General features: G+C 50.2%; 3 protein-coding genes across 4 annotated transcripts; 1 reads left to right on the top strand and 2 right to left on the bottom strand.

The window, feature by feature from the left end:
* Positions 1-2,096: 2,096 nt before the first annotated feature.
* MRPL20 (mitochondrial ribosomal protein L20) lies at positions 2,097-7,078 on the bottom strand. Its single transcript, XM_084786055.1, has 4 exons — positions 6,920-7,078; positions 6,723-6,833; positions 3,644-3,721; positions 2,097-2,599 (listed from the first exon to the last, which is right to left on the bottom strand). The coding sequence occupies exons 1-4, from the start codon at positions 7,004-7,006 to the stop codon at positions 2,426-2,428; spliced, it is 450 nt and encodes a 149-aa protein (XP_084642181.1). The 5' UTR covers positions 7,007-7,078; the 3' UTR covers positions 2,097-2,425.
* A 17-nt stretch (positions 7,079-7,095) lies between these two features.
* ANKRD65 (ankyrin repeat domain 65) lies at positions 7,096-15,071 on the bottom strand. Of its 2 annotated transcripts, XM_084786053.1 has the most exons (4): positions 13,625-15,071; positions 13,305-13,475; positions 12,682-13,216; positions 7,096-11,844 (listed from the first exon to the last, which is right to left on the bottom strand). In XM_084786053.1, the coding sequence occupies exons 2-4, from the start codon at positions 13,451-13,453 to the stop codon at positions 11,437-11,439; spliced, it is 1,092 nt and encodes a 363-aa protein (XP_084642179.1). In that variant the 5' UTR covers positions 13,454-13,475; positions 13,625-15,071; the 3' UTR covers positions 7,096-11,436. The 2 variants fall into 2 exon arrangements, with proteins under 2 accessions (XP_084642179.1, XP_084642178.1); XM_084786052.1 differs by having other exon boundaries at positions 13,305-15,067.
* An 875-nt stretch (positions 15,072-15,946) lies between these two features.
* Positions 15,947-18,627, top strand: TMEM278 (transmembrane protein 278). The gene is made up of 2 exons (XM_084786054.1): positions 15,947-17,087; positions 17,878-18,627. The coding sequence occupies exons 1-2, from the start codon at positions 16,827-16,829 to the stop codon at positions 18,136-18,138; spliced, it is 522 nt and encodes a 173-aa protein (XP_084642180.1). The 5' UTR covers positions 15,947-16,826; the 3' UTR covers positions 18,139-18,627.
* Positions 18,628-20,485: the final 1,858 nt, after the last annotated feature.

Here is a 20,485-nt window from a genome sequence, read left to right as displayed (position 1 = left end):
TTTCTGCTCCCATAAGTAACAACAATAAACTACTGGTTCACCAACTAGATTTTAATAGTTATCTTTTTTTTTAAATTTACTATTTTATGTGCCTTGGTGTGAGAGTGTCAGATCCTTTAGAACTGTTATAGACAGTTGTGAACTACCATGTGGGTGCTGGGAATTGAACCTAGGTCCTTTGGAAGAGCAGACTGTTTTTAACCGCGGAGCCACCTCTCCAGGCCCCATGTAGTAGCATCATTACTGTTGCCAGCCAATGGTTCACTATGTGGATGAGCATCCTTTTGTCCACACCTCAGCAAGTGTCTTACAGTACTGTCACCACAGTGGACTGGAAAAATGGCCTGATAGATTTTGCTCAAAGAGAGAATGGAGTGAGTCAAGGAGAAGGGTCAGTAAAACTTTTATTTTCTTGGCTCAACTGTTGTCTGGGAAGCTTACTGCCTCCTTCTGCTGACCTAGGCCTAGTTCTGGAAGCTTCTAGCCTCTGTATGATCTAACCTAGGCCTTGAATAGTTTCAGCCTCTGAGACTCACTATGCTTAATGAGCTCACGCTTGCTTGTTCTTTGAGCTCTGGGCTGGCTGGTTCTAATCAGCTGTTCTGGCTCAAACTCTTCTCCCAGCTGATTTATTTAATCTGGATTCTCTCTGGGCCCAGAATTGCTCTGCTTGGCCTCAAACTAACTCATCAATTTGCTCTAATCTTCTGGCTTCTCATCTTCTAGCCTGTTCCATCTTAACCCCGAGTTCTCTCTCTGCAACCCATCTCTCTCTCTCTCTCTCATTTATTTATTTATTTTTTGGTTTTTCGAGACAGGGTTTCTCTGTGTAGCCTTGGCTGTCCTGGACTCGCTTGTAGACCAGGCTGGCTTTGAACTCACAGTGATCCGCCTGTCTCTGCCTCCCAAGTACTGGGTGGGATTAAAGTCGTACACTACCACACCCGGCTCCATTTCTTTATTACTGTGCTGGTAAAACTGCCTTCCCTCTGAAAAACTGCCTATCAATTCTGTCGACTCTTCTAAGTCTTCAACTTTTCTGCCACTCAATTAGACATCACTGTCAAACATGAGTGCTTTTCTTCCCCCCCCCCCCCCCCCCCCCGAGACAGGGTTACTGTCACCCTGGCTGTCCTGAACTCACTAACCAGGCTGGCCTCGAACTCCCAACGATCTACCTGCCCCTGCCTCCCAAGTACTGGCATTAAAGGCAGGCATCACTAATCCTAGACCTAAGCTTTTCTTTACTTGATACTTGCTCTCTACCAGGCTGGCCTTGAACTCGTATCTGCTTGCTTCTGTCTCCTAGACTAAGCATGTTTGTATTCCAGCCAGATCCCACAGACCTAGAAGACCATGTTTTGAATTAACATTCTTCTACGGGGGTCACTGTCAGGGTCTGCTGGGCTTTGTTTTCAGGAAATAGCTCTGGTCAGAGTCCTTAGGGAGAGATCAAATTTAGACCCAATTATGTGAGGCAAGCATAGATACCAGAATGAAAGTAGCGACGCGCAAGCTACAGAACATGAGGGAGGCACGCAGAGGAGGTGTTTAAGAGAGATGGCAGCCTATGAGACCGGACCCCACAGGACCAGGGGTGGGCTCAACCTGAATACAGCATGCACTGCAGAGTGACAGAGTCTACATCATGCAGCACGAACAGAGCTGCTGAGCTGCCACTGCTGGAGAGACTGTCCACAGTATATTCTTGAACCTGACAGAGTGACCCTGTGTGAGCGCCTGCCCCCTCTGAAGCGGATGCAGCCTTTCAGGCTGAGACCAAGAGCAGGTCATCCTGATGTGGCTCAACAGCTGAGCCACTGGGCCCAGGCAGCACACAAGGAAGAGGCCAAAAGAGATTAATATCAACCTTGTTTACAGTAAGCCTACAGTTTGGGGGTACTTAAGGCACTCCAGAAAACTGGGGGGGGGGGCATGGTCAGTTCAGAAGCCTGGTGTAGAACACCTACCTTTATAGTGGAAAGCAGCAGGCAAAGAGGAACCCTGCCACTCCCACTTAGCAGCCTGTCCCATAACAAGCAGCCGACGGTAAGCCTATGGGTGGGTAGTCTGATGCCAGCAAATAACTCAAAAACTGAACACTGCAAAAACTTTATTTGTACAATCTTTTTTTTTTTAAGATTTATTTAGTATATATACAGTTCACATTAGAACACATTATAGATGGTTGTGAGCCACCATGTGGTTGCTGGGAATTGAACTCAAGACCTCTGGAAGAGCAGTCAGGCTCTTAACCGCTGAGCCATCTCTCCAGCCCCTATTTGTACAATCTTTACAGGACAGTTTTGGGACTGTGTCATTGAGTGAAAACCTATTCTCTCAAGCCTGTTACTAAAATGTACATAAATACAAATCAGACTTACGACAATCCTTGTTTCTAACAGTTTCCACAGCACTGCAGCCTTCAGTGGTACTGCACCACTCTGGAAAAGATGCCTTCAGGCTCCTTCCCATCCCCCAAAGCTGCAGCAAATCCCTCCTGCTGCCTCCTCTTAGCCAAAGCAGCCAAAGATTTGAAAGTTTTTGGTTCATAGATGGCCAGGTCCACAAGCACTTTCCTGTTGAGTTCCACCTGGCACTGGAAAGACAAAGAACAGCTGCAGTGAGCATCAGGAGCAACCTGAGAGCTGGGTGTGGCAGCCATGCCTTAATCCAACACAGTGGAGACAGGCAGGCAGTTCCTGGCCAGCTAAAGAATTCGCAATGAGACCCTATCAAACAAACAGAAGAAACCACTACAGTAGAATACAGGAGACGCAATGTTGGAACAGCCAGGAGGATGTAGCCACAAAACCTCGAGTGAGTCTAGAGTAGGCAACACCACCCTGCTAGTGTGGGGCACTTGGGAACTGTGAAATGGGCACAGCTGGACATTGTAGGACAAATGTGGGCGGGTACAAGGAAGGAAAACTATAAAGGCTGGGACATGGAAGAACCAGCTGAGGCCCAGGTCCCATGGGTAGGGTCAGTGGTTACCTTGGCACCAAGATGTCCGGCATGGGCTAGCCCTTGACTGTAATTTAAAGATGTATAAGCTTGTTAAGCTGTGATTACTACCAAACAGGAATACAGGGCTGGCAGAAGCAGGTGATTTCAAAATGAAGCCTCTGGCTCAGAAGAGACGCTAGAGAACTGGGAATGCAGCTGAGTGGTAGAGTGCTTATGCACAAGGCTCTGGGTGTTAGCCCTAGAAATGACTATAAAAGGAACAGGTGATAGGGCTGGAGAGATGGCTCAGAGGCTAAGGGCACTGACTGCTCTCCCAGAGGTCCCTAGTTCAATTCCCAGCAACCACATGGTGGCTCACAACCATCTAAAATGAGATCTGGTGCCCTCTTCTGGCCTGCAGGTGTACATGGAAGCAGAGCACTGTATTAATAATAAATAAATCTTTAAAACAAACAACAAAAACAAAAAAGAAACATCCAAGCTGGCAACTGTATAACATGCACCTGGGTAAAAGCGCTACACTATCAGCTGGGCGAGTGAACAACAGGCAGGCTGCCAGGACTCCGTGCAGACAACAAGCCGCAGTTTACGGTGCAGCCCTAGCAGAGCTGGCTAACACCTGACAGCATGATTCCCTTAGATACTCAGCATCTCCATACAGCCCTCAACTTACCTTAACTAAATTGGTAATGAATGCTGGGTACTTTAAGCCATGTTCCTGGGAGGCAGCTGTAATTCGATTAATCCAGAGCTAGAATTAAAACATTGAGATGTTTGGTATCGATTTGCTTTTTTTTTTCCTTCCAGAGAAAGTTATAATCCCAATCCTGAGATTACAGGTGTGCACCACCTCCCCTCGCTTGTTTTTCTTTTTTTTGTTGTTGTTGAGACAGTCTCACTGTGTAGCCTTGGCTGGCTTCAAATTCAGACAGTGCTGAGGTTAAAGGCATGTACCACCACGACTGGCTATGTGCTTTGCTTTTTTGAGGCAGTGTCTTCATATGCACCCTAGGTTAGCTGTACCTCCTGACCTGCCCGCTGTGATTCAGAGTAGAGCTTGTGTATGGAATGCAGACCCTCTGCTGCTGTTTTCCCCTAAAAGCCTGTCTGCCTGAGAAGAAATATCTTTTCTACTTACTTTACAAGCACTTTTTGTTTTTCTTCGTGTGGCCTTGGTTATCCTGGACTGGCTTTGTAGACCAGGCTGGCCTTAAACTCACAGAGATCTTCCTGCCTCCCAGAGTGCACTTGGGAGGCAGAGGCAGGCGGATCGCTGTGAGTTCAAGGCCAGCCTGGTGTACAAAGCGAGTCCAGGACAGCCAAGGCTACACAGAGAAACTCTGTCTCAAAAACAAAAAAAAAAGGGGGCTGGAGAGATGGCTCAGTGGTTAAGAGCACTGACTGCTCTTCCAGAGGTCCTGAGTTCAATTCCTAGCAACCACATGGTGGCTCTCAACCATCTATAATGTGATCTAATGTGCACTGTATACATAATAAATAATAAATAAATAAAAAACAAAACAAAACAGACAAACAAAAAACCCAGAAGGTACGACACTTAAGGTTGCCCTCTATATACTACACATGCATATAAAAATGGCTGGAAAATATAGCTCAGAAACACATAGGCTCATATTACTGTGCAATTCTGATGACCTTTGCAGAGTCCCTGGAACTCAACTGAAAAGGCCGGACAAAGTAGCATAAACCTGTAATCCTAGCACTCCTATGGTCAAGCCAGAACGTCCTGGATCAGCTTTAGAGTACAGGGTATATCAGAAACAGCAGAGTAGAGTTGGCCTCAACAAGGTAAAAAGCAAGACCTGAGTCCTCAAAGTTACTGTCTTATCTCCACAGCCGTCATGTGCAGGAGTGCAGGCCCGCGTGGAGAATCCGTGCCTAGCACGCCCAACGCCCTGGGGTCAGTCAGTCCTCAGCACTGCCTGCCTGCCCACCAAAAAAGACAATCAAGGAAGTAAGCCACTGTAAACTCTGTGTGTGTACTGATGGAACAGGCTGAGACTGTGGCACAGACGCAGCCAACTCTATGAAGGGAGGGAGGGTCTGTGGAGGAGATGGATGATTGGATTAGAGTCTGTGCCAGGCACTGTCAAGCACCTTAACATCTATCTGGAAAGACAAGATTCAGAAGAATCTAGAATTAAAAATCGAAGTGACTGGGCTGGAGAGATGGCTCAGGGGTTAAGAGCACTGACTGCTCCTCCGGAGGTCCTGAGTTCAATTCCCAGCAACCACATGGTGGCTCACAACCATGAGTGATCTGATGCCCTCTTCTGGCCTGCAGATGTAATGCAAGCAGAGCACTGTATACATAATAAATAAATCTTTAAAAAACAAAAACAAAAACGAAGTGACCCTGGCCAGAAGATGAGCAGCTGTGGGTGTCTTCAGTACAACTGGTGTGTGCCACTGTTCGCACACATTAGATGTCATGCCGGGTGGTGGTGGCGCACACCTTTAATCCCAGCACTCGGGAGGCAGAGGCAGGCAGATCTCTGTGAGTTCAAGGCCAGCCTGGTCTACAAAGTGAGTCCAGGACACTTTGTCCTGGCTACACAGAGTGTAGTCCAGGGCTACACAGAGAAACCCTGTCTCAAAAAACACAAACAAACAAACAAACCACATTAGCTATCAGTGGGTCTTGGTTTTGTTTTGTGCTGTCGGGTGGGAAGGCTCTTTTCAGCATTCTCTACAAAGGCACAGTGGTTCCTCAAGTTTGGACCTCCTTCAGAATCCCTGGAAGTTTGTTAACTCAGATTGTCGGGCCCTCCTTCCAGAGCCCGCTTCAGGGAGGTTCAGAGTCCTGTAAAGTGCATTTCTAACGGATGCCAGGGAGGCCAGGCCTGTTCCGGGGCCCTAGGCCCCTCCGCTGTGGCAGCAAATACTTCTCATACGATAACTGGGCATTCCCAAGTGTTCACAACGCTGCGGCACATTGCGCCTGAACAAATCACTAGGTCCCGGCACCACGCTACCCCAAAGGCCTGCGCAGCTGACAGCAGACCGGGGATGCAAACCAACACCCACACTCAAGTTAGGGAGTCCTGCAATTTTTTTTTTTAATTCGAATATATGTGTGTCGTGTGAAAATGTATGTGGGTGGGGGTGAGGAGACCAGAAGGAACCAGACCTCCTGGAGCTGGAGGTGTGAGCAGCTGAGAGTTGTCAGATGGGGGACCAGGACTTGGATGGTACAAAAAGACCCGACAAGTCCTCTTAACCGCCGAGCCACCTCTCCAGCTTTAAGGGAACGCTGCCTGATTGTCAAGGTCAGAAATGGCCTTTCATATGGCCCTGCTGCCTTAGCTCATGGACACTTGTAGGAACTACGACCCTGGCCCCCAAATTACAGCTTTCAAACGGCAGGCAAACACTTCACCCAGCTTCTGTCCAAGTAAGTGAAGCCAAGTCCCAGGAGGTGGGTGCACACAGAAGAACAAGCTGTGGGCGGGAGTGGGGGGGCGGGGGGGGGGGAGACACTGAGCTCTCAGACCCGGATGTGAGAGGGAGGCGCTCGAGGGGGCCGAGGACAAGCTGGGGGGTCAGGGTGGGGGTGGGGGGAGGGGGGAAAAGCCGGGTGAGGGGGAGGGGAGGGGAGGGGCCGGGAGGAGGGAGGCGGGGGGGGGGGGGCCGGGACACTGAGCTCTCAGACCCGGATGTGAGAGGGAGGCGCTCGAGGGGGCCGAGGACAAGCTCGGGGTCGGGGTGGGGCTCCCAGGGGCGGCGCTTACGGTCCTCAGGTTCCGCTTCTTCAGTCTCCGGGCACGCGTGCTCTTAACAAAGGCTCTGGTCACGGCCCTGACCGCCAGCCGGTAGCAGCGATTCTTCCTTCCCCTAAAGTGCTAGACGAAGGAAGGGAAGGAGGGTGTCCGGACGGCAGAGCGCCGCCTCGCCCGTGCCCACCTGGGGTCCCGGCACGCGCACTCACCTGGGCGTGTTTGAGCACCTCCTGAATCCGCCAGTAGCGGTCTGTGAGGCGGTTCCGCAGGCAGAGCCGCGCGGTAAGGAACACCATGGTGCGCGCCCGCGTGCCAAGGCGCTGCCGTAAGCGCTTCCGGGTCAAGTGTCAGCAAGCCCGGTCCGGCCGGCCCGGTGTGTGCGCGTATTGTCCTCCGGGTCGCCTCTGGGCTCGCTCCCTGAGTTCCGTGGTGCCGGACCGTCCGCACTCAGGTGAAGAGCACGAAAAGCAGACCAGATACATAGAGAGCTGATATTATGGACTGGAGGGACCAAGGCGGCGGGGCTGGTGATGAAGTAGATAAAGAGGGCAGTTGCAGATGGAAATCAGATTTACAGAAAGACCAAAGAACCCTCCGTGATCTGCGCGTGCGTGGGCATCAGTTGCCCCCTAAATGAAAGTGATAGAAATTAAACCAAGCTTAGTCACAGGCTCCAATGAACAAAGGGATCTACTGTCCTAAAGAGCATGTGCCCAGGGCATGGAGGGCTCAGCTCCTGGGTGTGGTGGAACGCCGAGCTCTAGGGACATGAAGGCCAAGATGAGGATGTCAAATCTAAGAAGAGCAGAATTTAGCTTACTCATCTCTTCTTCTTCTTCTTCTTCTTCTTCTTCTTCTTCTTCTTCTTCTTCTATTATTTATTTACTTTTATTGTATGTGCATGTATGTCTGTGTGAGGGTATCAGATCTTGGAGTTAAAGAGAGTTGTGAGCTGCCATGTGGGTGCTGGGAATTGAACCCTGGCCCTTTGGAAGAGGAGTCAGTGCTCTTAACTGCTGAGCCATCTCTCCAGCCCCCGGCTTTTGTTCTTTTTACTCCTGGGTTCTCTTACCTCTTGGAACTTTCCAGGAACTTACTTGAACCTACACCCTTTCACGTGATCCACCAACCAATCATGAAGCCACATACACATTAGAATAAGGCATCTCACTTCAAGGCATCCCCACCTCTGCTGCCGGGACCGGCAACTCTACTTCAAAATAAACTTAGTTTGCTTGGCCTTCTGTTGCCCTTGCTTCCCACTCTTTTCAACCAGACAGCATACTGGTCTGCGTGACTCACACTGACAAGCCAGGCATGCTGGCTCATACTTCTGATCCCAGTCCTTGCCTGAAAGCACTAAGTACACAGACAGACAGACATGCAGGCAAAATAACCATACACATAAAATTATAAAATAAAAATAAAGCCGGGTGGTGGTGGCGCACGCCTTTAATCCCAGCACTTGGGAGGCAGAGGCAGGTAGATTGCTGTGAGTTCAAGGCCAGCCTGGTCTACAAAGTGAGTCCAGGACAGCCAAGGCTATGCAGAGAAAGCTTGTCTCAAAAAACTTAAAATAAATAAATAAATAATAAATAAAATAAAAATAATTCCATTAAAAACAAAAGATTTGGCTAGTTGTGGTGTCCCACACCTGTCATCCCAGCACTCAGGAGGCAGAGGCAGATGGATCCCTGTGAAGTAAGGCCAGTCTAGTCTACATATTAAGTCCAGGACATCTAAGGCTACACAAAAAACAAAAACACAAAAGATTTGCTCATAAGGTTGGCACCACTTAGGCTCTAGTCCCATAAGAAAAGCAAACAGGCCTGGCTCACAGCTGTCCATTAGGCCCACTCACAGCCTGAAGAGCATCCCGCTCTCCCGGTCCTGCTTTTTGTCCCTTATATGATAGACTTTATATTATGTTTGTCCAAGACCACATTAATGATGGTGTGGCTCATGATTCAATTCCTCTCCATGGATAACCACTTTGATAACCACACTTTTGGGTCCTTTATTCGTTATGTTTCTCCTTTTCACCTTTGGGCCCTGTCTCCTGAATAAGATAATACAATTCATAAAAGAAAGACTAGGTATCGTCCAACTGATGGTCAACAAAGCCATTATCAGCCCCTACAAAACATGGACCTGGACATGCAATGCAGAGAACACAGAAGCCTCAGGATTGAGCTTCTTTCTCTAGTCACTAGGAGACAGGCAAACGTAAGGACCAGACAGACTCCATTTTGAAAAAGAAACTTGGGCTGGAGAGATGGCTCAGAGGTTAAGAGCACTGACTGCTCTTCCAGAGGTCATGAGTTCAATTCCCAGCAACCACAGGGTGGCTCCCAACCCACACAGATATACATACAGACAGAGCACTATATACATAATAAATAATAAATAAATAAATCACCAACTGGGCGTGGGCATGCACGCCTATACTCCCAGCACTCAGTGAAGCAGAGACCGGTAGGTCTCTGTGAGTTTCGAGGCCAACCTGATCTACAAAGCAAGTCCAGGACAGCCAGAGCTGTTACGCAGAGAAACCCTGTCTCATGGGGGGAAAAAGCCAACAAAACAAAAAAGTATGTATCACCGTGCCCAAATTCCTAAGGTTTTTCTCATGACAGAACAAAGAAAGCCATAAATCAAAGGCACTCTTTGAATGCATTGGTGGAAATACCAGAGCAGTGTTTACAGGAAGATGGGGAAGCACTCCTATAGGCCTCAGATGATGTTTTTAGCTTTTGAGTTGGTGGAAGCTAGTGGTATACTAAGCTAAGAGAGTCCAAAATATTTCTGTTCGTCCCAGGCTGTTGGGCAAGGAGTGGGTATTCCAGGGCTAACACGGCGAGGAGTGGTTATTCCAGGGCTAACGCGAGGTTGAGATAAAGTAATCTGGGGCTGGAACGTTCCCACCTCTCCACATCATTGCAGTTCTGGTCAGTCCGTCAGTCTGTGCAGGTGCACACAGCCTCTTCCCAGGAGTCTCATTAACATTTGCATGCGAGGCATCTTACTGTCTGAGCCACATTTATAGACTGGACTATATATTCTGAAACTATGAGCCAAGCCATTTCTTTCAAGTATCTTAACACAGAGATGGGAAAAGAAACTAGTATGAAAGGCAAATGTAAACAGAACATCTCAGCCGGGTGTGCGGGCATGGTGGCGCACGGCTGTAATCCCTGCACTCTGGGAGGCAGAGGCAAGCTGATCTCTGTGAGTTCAAGGACAGCCTGGTCTACAAAGCAAGTCCTGGACAGCTAACGCTACACAGAGAAACCCTGTCTCAAGAAACCAAAAAAGAAAAAAAAGAGAAAGAAAGAAAGAAAGAAAAGAAAAAGAACAAAAGAAAGAGAAAAACAGAATAGTTCCACATACAGTGAAGGTAAGGGAGTACCCCCATGGTGAACAAAGGAGGAACCACAAGGTTTTAGTCAAATCTATTGCCAAGACTCAACCTCACTAGCCCGTGAAGGAGGCTGGAGCTGAGATGCCATACTCCTGGGGACAGACACGAAGCCATGGAAAACACCTCCTCTTTCCAAGAATTCTCAGGTGATTTCCCTCTGACCAGACAGATGGTCTCTCCTCAGAAGGAGGAGTCAGGAGTCTTCTTGAACTGTTATAGCCAAAAAAGCTTGGCCTCACAGAAGGAAGCTCAGGGGCGGTGGGGCTTTGGCTCCCTGTGAAGCAGCAAGCTGACTGCGCCACCAACAACAACCATGAATTTACTCCAGGAATTCAGGGACCAACAAGGCAGGAAATCCTTATTAATGGGTTCTGGCAAACCCCCAAAGAGACACCACCCCGGAACAGAAATCCTTTGCATCTTACAGAGATTTTGGGCTATAACATTTCATGTACACTGTTCACATCCCAGAACCAGCTTACATGTTGAGCATTTACGCATGCTTTACAAAGCTGGGAACCGCAAGTGTGGCCATTGTGAACAGTTGGGAGGTTTACATAGCAAAAATATTGTCATTGTCACAGTTATTTTGAAATGAACCAGTTTTGGTTTGGTTTGGTTTTATCCAAGACAGGGTTTCTCTGTGTAGCCTTGGCTGTCCTGGACTCGCTTTGTAGACCAGGCTGGCCTCGAACTCACAGCGATCTGCCTGCCTCTGCCTCCCGAGTGCTGGGATTAAAGGTGTGCGCCACCACGCCCGGCCTTTGTTTTGTTTTTGTAGCTGTTAGCCAGGTTTGTCTTACCTGCCTGGCAGAATTATAATCCTCTTGATATGAGAGTATAACCTAATGGTTATATCCTTGGTGAACAACTCGTAACAAAAAGATATCCTGGCCGGGCATGGTGGCGCAGGCCTTTAATCCTAGCACTCAGGAGGCAGAGGCAGGCGGATCGCTGTGAGTTCGAGGCCAGCCTGGTCTACAAAGCGAGTCCAGGACAGCCAAGGCTAACACAGAAAGACCCTGTCTCGAAAAACAAACAAACAAAAAAAGATACCCTGCAAAACTCTAAACTCTTCATTTTGTTAGAAGCGCAGCTCTACTTTTCTTGTCTTTCTGTAGTTTCTAAGAAGGTTGGGTAGGCTGGGCATGGTGGTGCACGCCTTTAATCCCAGCACTCGGGAGGCAGAGGCAGGCAGATCTCTGTGAGTTCAAGGCCAGCCTGGTCTACAAAGGGAGCCCAGGACAGCCAAGGCTACACAGAGAAACCCTGTCGGGAAAAAAAAAAAAACAAAAAGAATGTTGGTTAGTCTAGGAAGTCAGGCGGTGCCTGGGACGGACACCCTCCGGGGGCTACTTCACCCCACTGTGTCATTAAGGTAGAGTTGGCTCCTCGACTCAGCAAAAGCTCCACGGTGGTTCTGTGGCCACACTCCACAGCAAGGTGCAGAGGGGTCTTGTGGAGCCAGCCAGCAGCATCGATGTGTGCGCCGTTGTCCAGAAGGTGGCTGACAACTTCTACATGGCCTCCCCGAGCAGCGTAGTGCAGAGGTGTGAGGCCCAGTGAGTCTCGGGCATCCACCCCAGTACCCGTGGCCAACAGCAGCTGCGTAACAAGTACGAACCCACCGGCGGCAGCCCTGTGGAGTGCAGAGCGGTTGTTCCTGTCCCTGAGACTTGGGTCTGCCCCATGGCCTAGCAGCACCTCAATGTCCTGGAAGAAGAAGAAAGGAAGAAGAGAGGAAGAGCCTGCTGCCTTGGTGCAGAGGTGTGAGGAACTGGGCCTGGTGTCTGCCTGACCAATCCCCAAAGCCCCTTTCCTTCTGGGGATGAATGGGAAGGAATCTGAGGCAGCTCCGGACCCTTAGATGAAATTCAACACTGCGAAGGCTGCTGTCCTCCCGTGCCTCCTGGGCCCCCACTGATCTTGAGCTCAGCCAAATTTTTTGTTTTGTTGTTGTTTTGATATTTTTGGCATTTTGGTTTTTGGAGACAGGGCTTCTCTGTGTAGCCTTGCCTGTCCTGGACTCCTTCTGTAGACCAGGCTGGCTTTGAACTCACAGAGATCCACTTGCCTCTGATCCCAGTCAAAGGTTAATATAAATACGTGTTGCTTGGCATGCTGGCCCAGACCTTTAATCCCAGTAATCAGGAGGCAGAAGCTGGAGGATCTATGTGAGTTCAGGACCAACTTAGTCTATATAGAGAGCGTCAGGCCAGCCAAGACTATATAGTAAGATGTTGTCTGTCTGTCTGTCTATCATCTGTCTATCTGTCCATCTATCTACTCGATTCATTGTTATGGGCTACCAGAACAAAGTGAGAATGCCAGGTGTTGGAGACCTCCCCAGGTACCATCCAGTAGGGAGGTTAACTATACAAGGGGGACGCAGCTGACTACGTGCTCAGCTCCCAACCCCTCCGCGCTCCACCTGTGCTCCAGCCTCTTTTCACTTTGTTCCTCCCCTCCCCCACAGCTTATGGAAGTAAGCGTAAGGGCTGAGGCCCTTGGGCTTCTGGCACAGTCATTGCGGATGAAGAGTGGACCTACTTGGTGGTGGCCAAGGCCAGCTGCCAGGCCAAGTGCGGTGGCCCCTGTGCTGTCCAGGGCGTCCACCTTTGCCCCCAGTTGTAGGAGAAGCCGCAAAGCAGATGTGCTTCCAGCTAGTGCCGACACCAGCAGGGCGCTGTCCAGGTCTACGCTGCCTCCAGCAGCGAGCAGCTCCAGCACAGGCAGCTGCCCGCAAGCCGCTGCCCAGTGGGTGGCAGTCCAGCCTCTTAAGTCTTTCACATCAGGGTCTGAACCTGGAGCTGCCATAAGGCGTGTAACCAGTAGCGTGCGGCCCAGAGCAGCTGCCCCGTGCAGGGGTGTGAGGCCCGTTTGAGAGCATGCCTCTGCAGAGGCCCCTCTCCGCAGCAATAGTTCTGCCACGTTTGAGTGCCCGTGCCAGGCGGCTTCATGCAACGGTGTGCGCCCTGTGTGGTCAGCTGCTCCTGCCAGGGCCCCACGCTGCAACAGTAGGCGGACCAGTGGTGCATGGCCTCGCATCACAGCCAGATGGAGTGGAGTCCGACCTGTGTGATCCCTGTGGGGTGCGACAGAGGTCAGAGCGCTTCCCACAGCCTCAGCCAGAGAGAAAGAGTCTGGAGCTGGTTGTTAGTCACGAGACTCACCTCTCCTCCACGCTGGCACCTTGCCTCAGCAGCTGCATCACCAGGCTAGGAGCACCCCACCACACTGCCTGGAACAGGCTACTCCAGCCCTGGGAGGTAACAGGTCCCTCCGTCTCCTCTGCCGGGGCCTCCTCCCAGACCAGCTTCATCCACTGTAGTTCCCGCTCCAGCCTGTTGGAATCCATCTTGGGAGACCAGGGACCTGCATCCACCCTGAGGCCTCTGGCTGGTTCACCCTACCTGCCCCATGTCACCATGTCACCACACCACCAGGAGGCAGATGCCACTTAGCCTTCTGAAGGGCCGTGGCTCCCAATTACCTGCAGAGCGGCCAGCGCAGGAGTTCTGTTTCCTGCCTGAGGGTTCTCTCTCTCTTCTTTTTCTAGTCTAGTCTCAGTCCGGCGACCCTCCTCAGATTTTTTTTTCCTTGCAGGCTGAGAGTGGGTGCTACTCCTGGGAGGCTACATTAGAAGGTGAGAGTGGGCTAAGGGCTGCTTCCTTTCGTGCTATGCTGCGGCCACCCGACACTGTTGGGCAGCCTTGCCCCTTGCTCACTATTTAAGCTCTTGGCCGCACTACCAGGAAGAAAGGCTAAGACGGGATGAGAAGGACAAGTGGGGACATGCCCTGGTTGACAGCACCTCCTTCCTACCTTCCTCCAAGTAACACAAACTTTGATATGTTCTGACTTGCCCCCAGGCACCCTGAGACCTACCTGCCCCCACCCCAACCTGGGGCTGGAACGGAAAGGACCAGACAAACTCCATTTTGAAAAAGAAACTCCTTTTTGTGTTAAACCTAGCCAAGGGCTGAACCCCAGATTCCAGAAAAACCACAAACTAGTCTAAACAGAAAAATATTCCCTAGCAACACAATCAGCTCACCTTCAGAAAGTCCAAATATGCTCTCTGCTGGTCAAGCTGACCAGCAGGTGGTCTGGCACATAGCAACAACCAATTAGGAGAAGCCAGGCCAAAGTTCCTAACACCCCCACAACTGCTTCAACCAATCTTTTCTATAGGCCAACTTGCCCCTACACCTGTTACCCAAACACGAAATGCCAAGGCTTGTAACTCCCTCCTTGCAGCTTTTCTGCCCAAATGTCATCCAGTCATATACTGTAAAACCCATTTCTTTGTCTAGAACCTTTAAACCTCCTCTCAATTGAGATCCGAGGCCATTTCTGCTGTGCCAGTGCATGGCAGGGGTGGCCCGGGTTCGAACCTGCAGTAAAGATTTCCTTGGCGTTGCATTTGGACTCTGCTTTGGGGTGGTCTGTTCAGGGGTCTCTCAAAATTTGGACATAACAGAACCACATCTCTTCCTGGTTTTCAGACAGGGTTGGGGAGGGGACATAGTAAGGTTCTATCCTTTTTTTTTTTTTTTTTCCTAATAAGAGAGAGCAGAAGGTTCACCGTAGACATCTGAACCGTGGGGTTGGAAACTCCTGGAGAACAGGTTAAGACAGGCTGGCTCAGGCCGCGAGAGGAGACAGATGTCGGGGTGGGAAGGAGTAGAAGCAAGCAAGGATGTTTTCAGGTAGAAAGGGGGCCTTGCAGGAGCAAGTCATTCACGTAGACACTTGACCCTGGGCCTGAGACAGAAACGGCAGGGTTGCCCACCTGACCAGATTCTCGATGTGGGCCTCAGGGGCTTGCCAGCTGACCCCTATGGCTAGCTCCTGTAGTTCTCTGCAGGAGACTGTCCAACAATGAGCAACACAGCATGGAGCTGTGCACCTTAGCTCCAGCTTTCCAAAGGATGAGGAGTCTGAAGAGACAAACTCCTATTCTCTCCATCCTGTGATCAGCAGCAGCCCTCCCAAGTGGTACAAGGTAGTCTCCAAACACATGTGTGAAGGGCTCCCGCCTGTCTCAGAGCCTTTCACTGGGCTATTTAGATGCCCCTTCCCCAGGGGATTATGGCTTAACAGCCAAGCTGAAGTCTGAGGACAACTTGAAGGAGTCTGTTTTTCTCCTACCAGGTGGGTCCTGAGATTGACCTCGGATTATAAATCTTGTTTGCAAACACCCCTGCCTGTTGAACCATCTCACTGGACAAAGTCTGGTTTTGGTTTGTTTTTCCAAGACAGGGTCTCTCTGTGTAGCCTTGGCTGTCCTGGACTCACTTTGTAGACCAGGCTGGCCTCGAACTCACAGCGATCCACCTGCCTCTGCCTCCCAAGTGCTGGGCTTAAAGGCAAAGTCTGTTTATTTTAGACACTTTGCTGTTCTTTCTTTTTCTTTCTTTCTTTCTTTCTTTTTTTTTTTCTAAGTTTTTTGAGACAAGGTTTCTCTGTGTAGCCTTGGCTGTCCTGGAACTTGCTTTGTAGACCAAGTTGGTCTCAAACTCAGAAATTCACCTGCCTCTGCCTCCTGAGTGCTGGAATCAAAGGTGTGAGCCACCAGGCTAAACTATGATGCACACTTTTAATCTCACCACACAGGAGGCAAAGATAGGTGGATCTCTGTGAGTTCAAGGCTATCCTGGTCCACATATTGAGTTTTAGGTTAGTCAGTGAGGGCTATACAGTAAGACCAAGAGCAAAATAAATCAACAACAATATATAAATAAATAAAGCAAAATTTTAAAAAATTACAGGAGCGTGAGCTCATTAAAGAGATGATTTACAACACTTAATGTTTTTGGATGTATTTATTTTACATTATGAGTATGAACATTACATGCATACTTGGTGCCTTTGGAGACCAGAAGAGGGCTGTAGTTTTCAGTGGGCTATATGCTCCCATCATCTGAAAAGCCTGTTGTACTCTTCCATCATGGATTGGGTTTAGTACAGAGTAAATTGCAACTGCTGTTTATTAGGTATATACTACCCAGGTTCTACAATCAGCATCACCTGGACAACCCTGTGCCCTCCTGTGGGCCACTCCACGGCAGTCAGCATCACCTAGACAACCCTGTGCCCTCCTGTGGACCACTCCACGACAGTCAGCATCACCTAGACAACCCTGTGCCCTCCTGTGGACCACTCCACAACATGACAGTCACCTGCTGCCTTCTCGTAGCACTGACGCCAAGGAGGGGCTGGTTGTCAGATGAGGGGAAGGAAACACAGGAGCTAGGGCTGGGGGATGAGTTGACAGTTTGCCCCTAAATGGCAGCTATTGACAGGACATCTGTCACAGCCAAGATCTGTGAAATGAAGCTATTGTTTGGGAGAACTGGAAGCTGGGGAAAGGGCGGGCTAGCAGTGCTCAGATGGGGACAGCTGGGTAGGACCTGACCGATCACATAGGAGCTGCCTGCATTTGCCTGGCAAGGAGGACCAACAAGGTAGTGGGGACCCTATGGCTGGGGTGTGGCCTGGAGACAGATATTCAGTGCTAGACTAAACTGGACAAGAGTCCACTATCTGGTGGCTAGGATCTGGATGTGGACTGAGTCTGGGGAGGGTTAAAAAAAAAATCTCTAGCCTGGTCTTGGGGTGGTGGGAGGCTAGTCCTGCTGCCTACCGCTGTGATCTTGAGGAAAACATCCTTCAAGGCCCGCTCCTAGGACATGAGTGAGCTGGAAAGGGAGACAGAAGAAGATGAAGGGGGTGCCTCAGACATGGCACCCATGCTACCCCGAAGAAGGCCAGCCGATTACCAGATTTCAGGAGTGACATGCCCAGGGTGGCCTATCCTGGCCGCCCTCTTGCTGTCTGCCCGGGCCCTAGCTGGGTTCCTGTTTCACCTGCTGCTACCTGGGACAGTCTTCGTGCTGGTGTTGCTGCCAGCAGCTGCTGTTGTCTACCTGGGATTCCTGTGCCACTCAAGGGTGAGCGGTGTACATCGGTTAGTCCTTGGGGAGTGGGAATCCCGTGGAGGTTCAGGTCCCTGGGGTTGAAGGTGAGTCGGCCCCCTTCTGGCCCCGCCCTTTTGTAACCATAGACATCTGCAGCCTCCTCTTCTGCCACCACCCCTACCAGCTGCTGCAGCCCAAAGAGAGGGTTTTGTTTGTTCCTCAGGGAACAGCTGTCTTGCCTCTTAGCTTTGTACCAGGAGGCACCAGGGCATGGTCAATGAGGCCGTCAAACTGCACTTGTCCTCAGTGCCTCTCCGCCCCTTACACCCACACACGTACAGCCCTTCCCCGAAACCCTCTTGACCTGGGCTGCGCTTCCCTACCTGTGGGCTGGTCTATAGGTAGATGGCACCGATGTCCCTTTCTGTGGCTTACGGTGTAGAAGACAGACGATGCTAGCTGGCCACAGTACATTTGGAGCTCAATGTCAGCTGTCGACACAGGTGAGGGTCATGGAAGGGACAGGAAAACAGGGCTGGGAAAGCCAGGAAGTTCTCTGAACCTCTCCTTAAGGAGCCACCTAATACACACACGCACGCATGCACGCACGCACACACACACACACACAGCCGGCCATCTCCCTTGGTTCCGTTCTCACAATTTCTTCCAGGCCCCACCTCAAGGCCTTCCAGCCCATCCCTTTTCTCTCTGGACTCTGCCCTGATCTTTAGGCCCTGCTGGGTTCTCCAGGTCCGGGCCCTCCCTCAGCACTGCTCCACTCTGGTGCTTCCCCGCCCGACCACGCGCCTCTCCCCGCGCACAGGTTCATCCAGCCCCGGGTCCACGCTGCCGAGCGCTGCTCTCAGACCGAGGCTCCGCGGCGCTCATAGTGTTCGGATTCCTCTCCCTGCCGCCGCTGCTGGTGCTGGCCTCGGCCGCCCGCTCCCTCCTGGTCCGGCGACTGCACCCTGTACTGCCTGCCCCAGCGAGCACCCCGGATCCACGCCGCCCGCCCGGGAGCCGCGAAGAGGGTCTGGCGAGCGGCCGCCTGGACGGGGACAAGCAGCTCTGCGCTTGGGTCTGACGCCTCCGAGTGCAGTGCTCAACGTCTCCAGGGCATGGCAAGCAGAGGAAGGAAAGACGGTGTCCACTCCCACCTGTGGTCAGCGGCCAGTTTTGTGGACATCTATGTCCCCCAAAGCCATGCACTGTTCTAGAAGCTCCAGTGTAGCCAGTAGCAACCAGATTTCATGGCTCATCTTGTCACTCAGGGGTCAGCCTTGTGTCCTCCAAGGTCAGCTGGGGCCCATAGGTCAAACTATTCTTGCCACATCGGGTTTGAGAAAGGATCTGGGATCAGTGACTCCGTGTAAGTCCAGGGTCAGCTGCTGGTTTTTAATATGTAATTTTGCCGGGTGTGGTGGCGCATGCCTTTAATCCCAGCACTCAGGAGGCAGAGGCAGGCGGATCACTGTGAGTTCGAGGCCAGCCTGGTCTACAAAGTGAGTCCAAGACAGCCAAGACTACACAGAGAAACCCTGTTTCAAAACAGCAAAGAAAAAAATATATATATATATATATATATATATATATATATATATTGTTTGTTTCATGCACGTTGGTGTTTTGCCTGCGTGTATGTCTGTGTAAGGGTGTCACAAGCCCTGGAACTGGAATTACACACAGGTGTGAGCTGCAATGTTGTGGGGAATTGAACCCTGTTCCTCTGGAAGAGCAGCCAGTGGTCTTCCATCTCCCCAGACTGCAGTACTCGGCTTGCGTTCGGGGTCAGGTATCAGTGTGTATCCAGAAGTGCAGCCTGACCAGGGTTCCTCCTTTAGAGACAGGCAGCAGAGTAAGAGCTCCATTTACAGCGTGGGTAATTTTAAGGTTTATCTTGTGTTTGGCATGCTACACTTTTACTAACACGTTCCTATGTATGGATAAATTATGGTGATCCTCCTATCTCCTCCTCTCCCTCCTCCTTCCAGGCCTCATACATACAAGAACTAGAATCTTTTTTTTTTTTTTTTTTTTTTTTTTTAACAGATAGGGTTTCTCTGTTTTTAGCTTTGGCTGTCCTGGACTCACTTTGTAGACCAGGCTGGCCTCGAACTCATAGCGATCCACTTGCCTCTGCCTCCCGAGTGCTGGGATTAAAGGCTTGTGCCACCACGCCTGGCCAATTATTTTTAATTTTTGTATTCCTAGGATGGGACACCAAGCCTTATGCATGTTAGGTAAGCACTCTACCACTGAGCTATATCCTTAGCCCTGGATATATATTTTTTGTTTTGTTTTGTTTTTCCTGAGCTAGGGTTTCTGTGTAGCCTTGGCTGTCCTGGACTCACTTTGTAGACCAGGCTGGCCTGGAACTCACAGCGATCTGCCTGACTCTGCCTCCGGAGTGCTGGGGTTAAAGGCATGCACCTGGACTGCCTGGCTTGTTTTTTGTTTGTTTGTTTGTTTTGTTTTTAAGATTTATTTATTTATTTATTATGAAAACAGTGTTCTACATGCTTATACACATACAGGCCAGAAGAGGGCATCAGATCACATTATAGATGGTTGGGAACCACCATGTGGTTGCTGGGAATTGAACTCAGGGAGTAAAGGTGTGCGCCACCACTGCCCGGCTGGATATGTTTGTAACTTTAAATTATTTTTTAAAGATTTATTTATTATTTATACAATATTTTGCCCACATATGTGCCTGCATGCCAGAAGAGGGCACCAGATTTCATTATGGATGGTTGTGAACTACCATGTCGTCGCTGGGAATTGAACCTAGGACCTTTGGAAGAACAGACAGTACTCTTGGATTTTATTTTCTTGTTTTTGTTTTTGTTTTGATTTGTTTTTTCGAGACAGGGTTTGTCTGTGTAACATCTCTGGCTGTCCTGGAACTTGCTGTGTAGACCAGGCTGGCCTTGAATTTACAGACATCCACTTGCCTCTGCCTCCCAAGTGCTGGGACTAAAGACATGCACCACCACCGCCCAGCTCAGACAGTACTCTTAACCTCTGAGCCATCTCTCCAGCCCCACTTCTTTGTTTTTTGTTTGTTTGTTTGTTTTTGTTTTCTTTTTGAGTATTTTATTTAATTTTAATGTATGTGCGTTGGTGTGAGGGTGTCAGGTCTTGGAGTTACATTACAGACAGTCGTGAGCTGCCATGTTGGTGTGGGGAATTGAACCCAGGTCCTTTGGAAGAGCAGACAGTGCTCTCAACGACTGAGCCATCTCTCCAGCCCCCTCTTTGTTTTTTCAAGACAAATTTTCTCTGTGTAGCCTTGGCTGCCCTAGACGCACTCTGGAGATCAGGCTGGCCTTTAACTCAGAGATCTGCCTGCCTCTGCCTCCCGAGTGCCGGAATTAAAGGCATGTGCCACCACCTTCCAGCTTGTTACTACATTTTAGTGTATCTATACA

The sequence above is a fragment of the Acomys minous genome (genome assembly GCF_964271855.1).
Source record: "Acomys minous genome assembly, chromosome: 6".
NCBI lineage: Eukaryota > Metazoa > Chordata > Mammalia > Rodentia > Muridae > Acomys > Acomys minous.
This window is presented reverse-complemented; position numbering and strand designations above follow the sequence as displayed.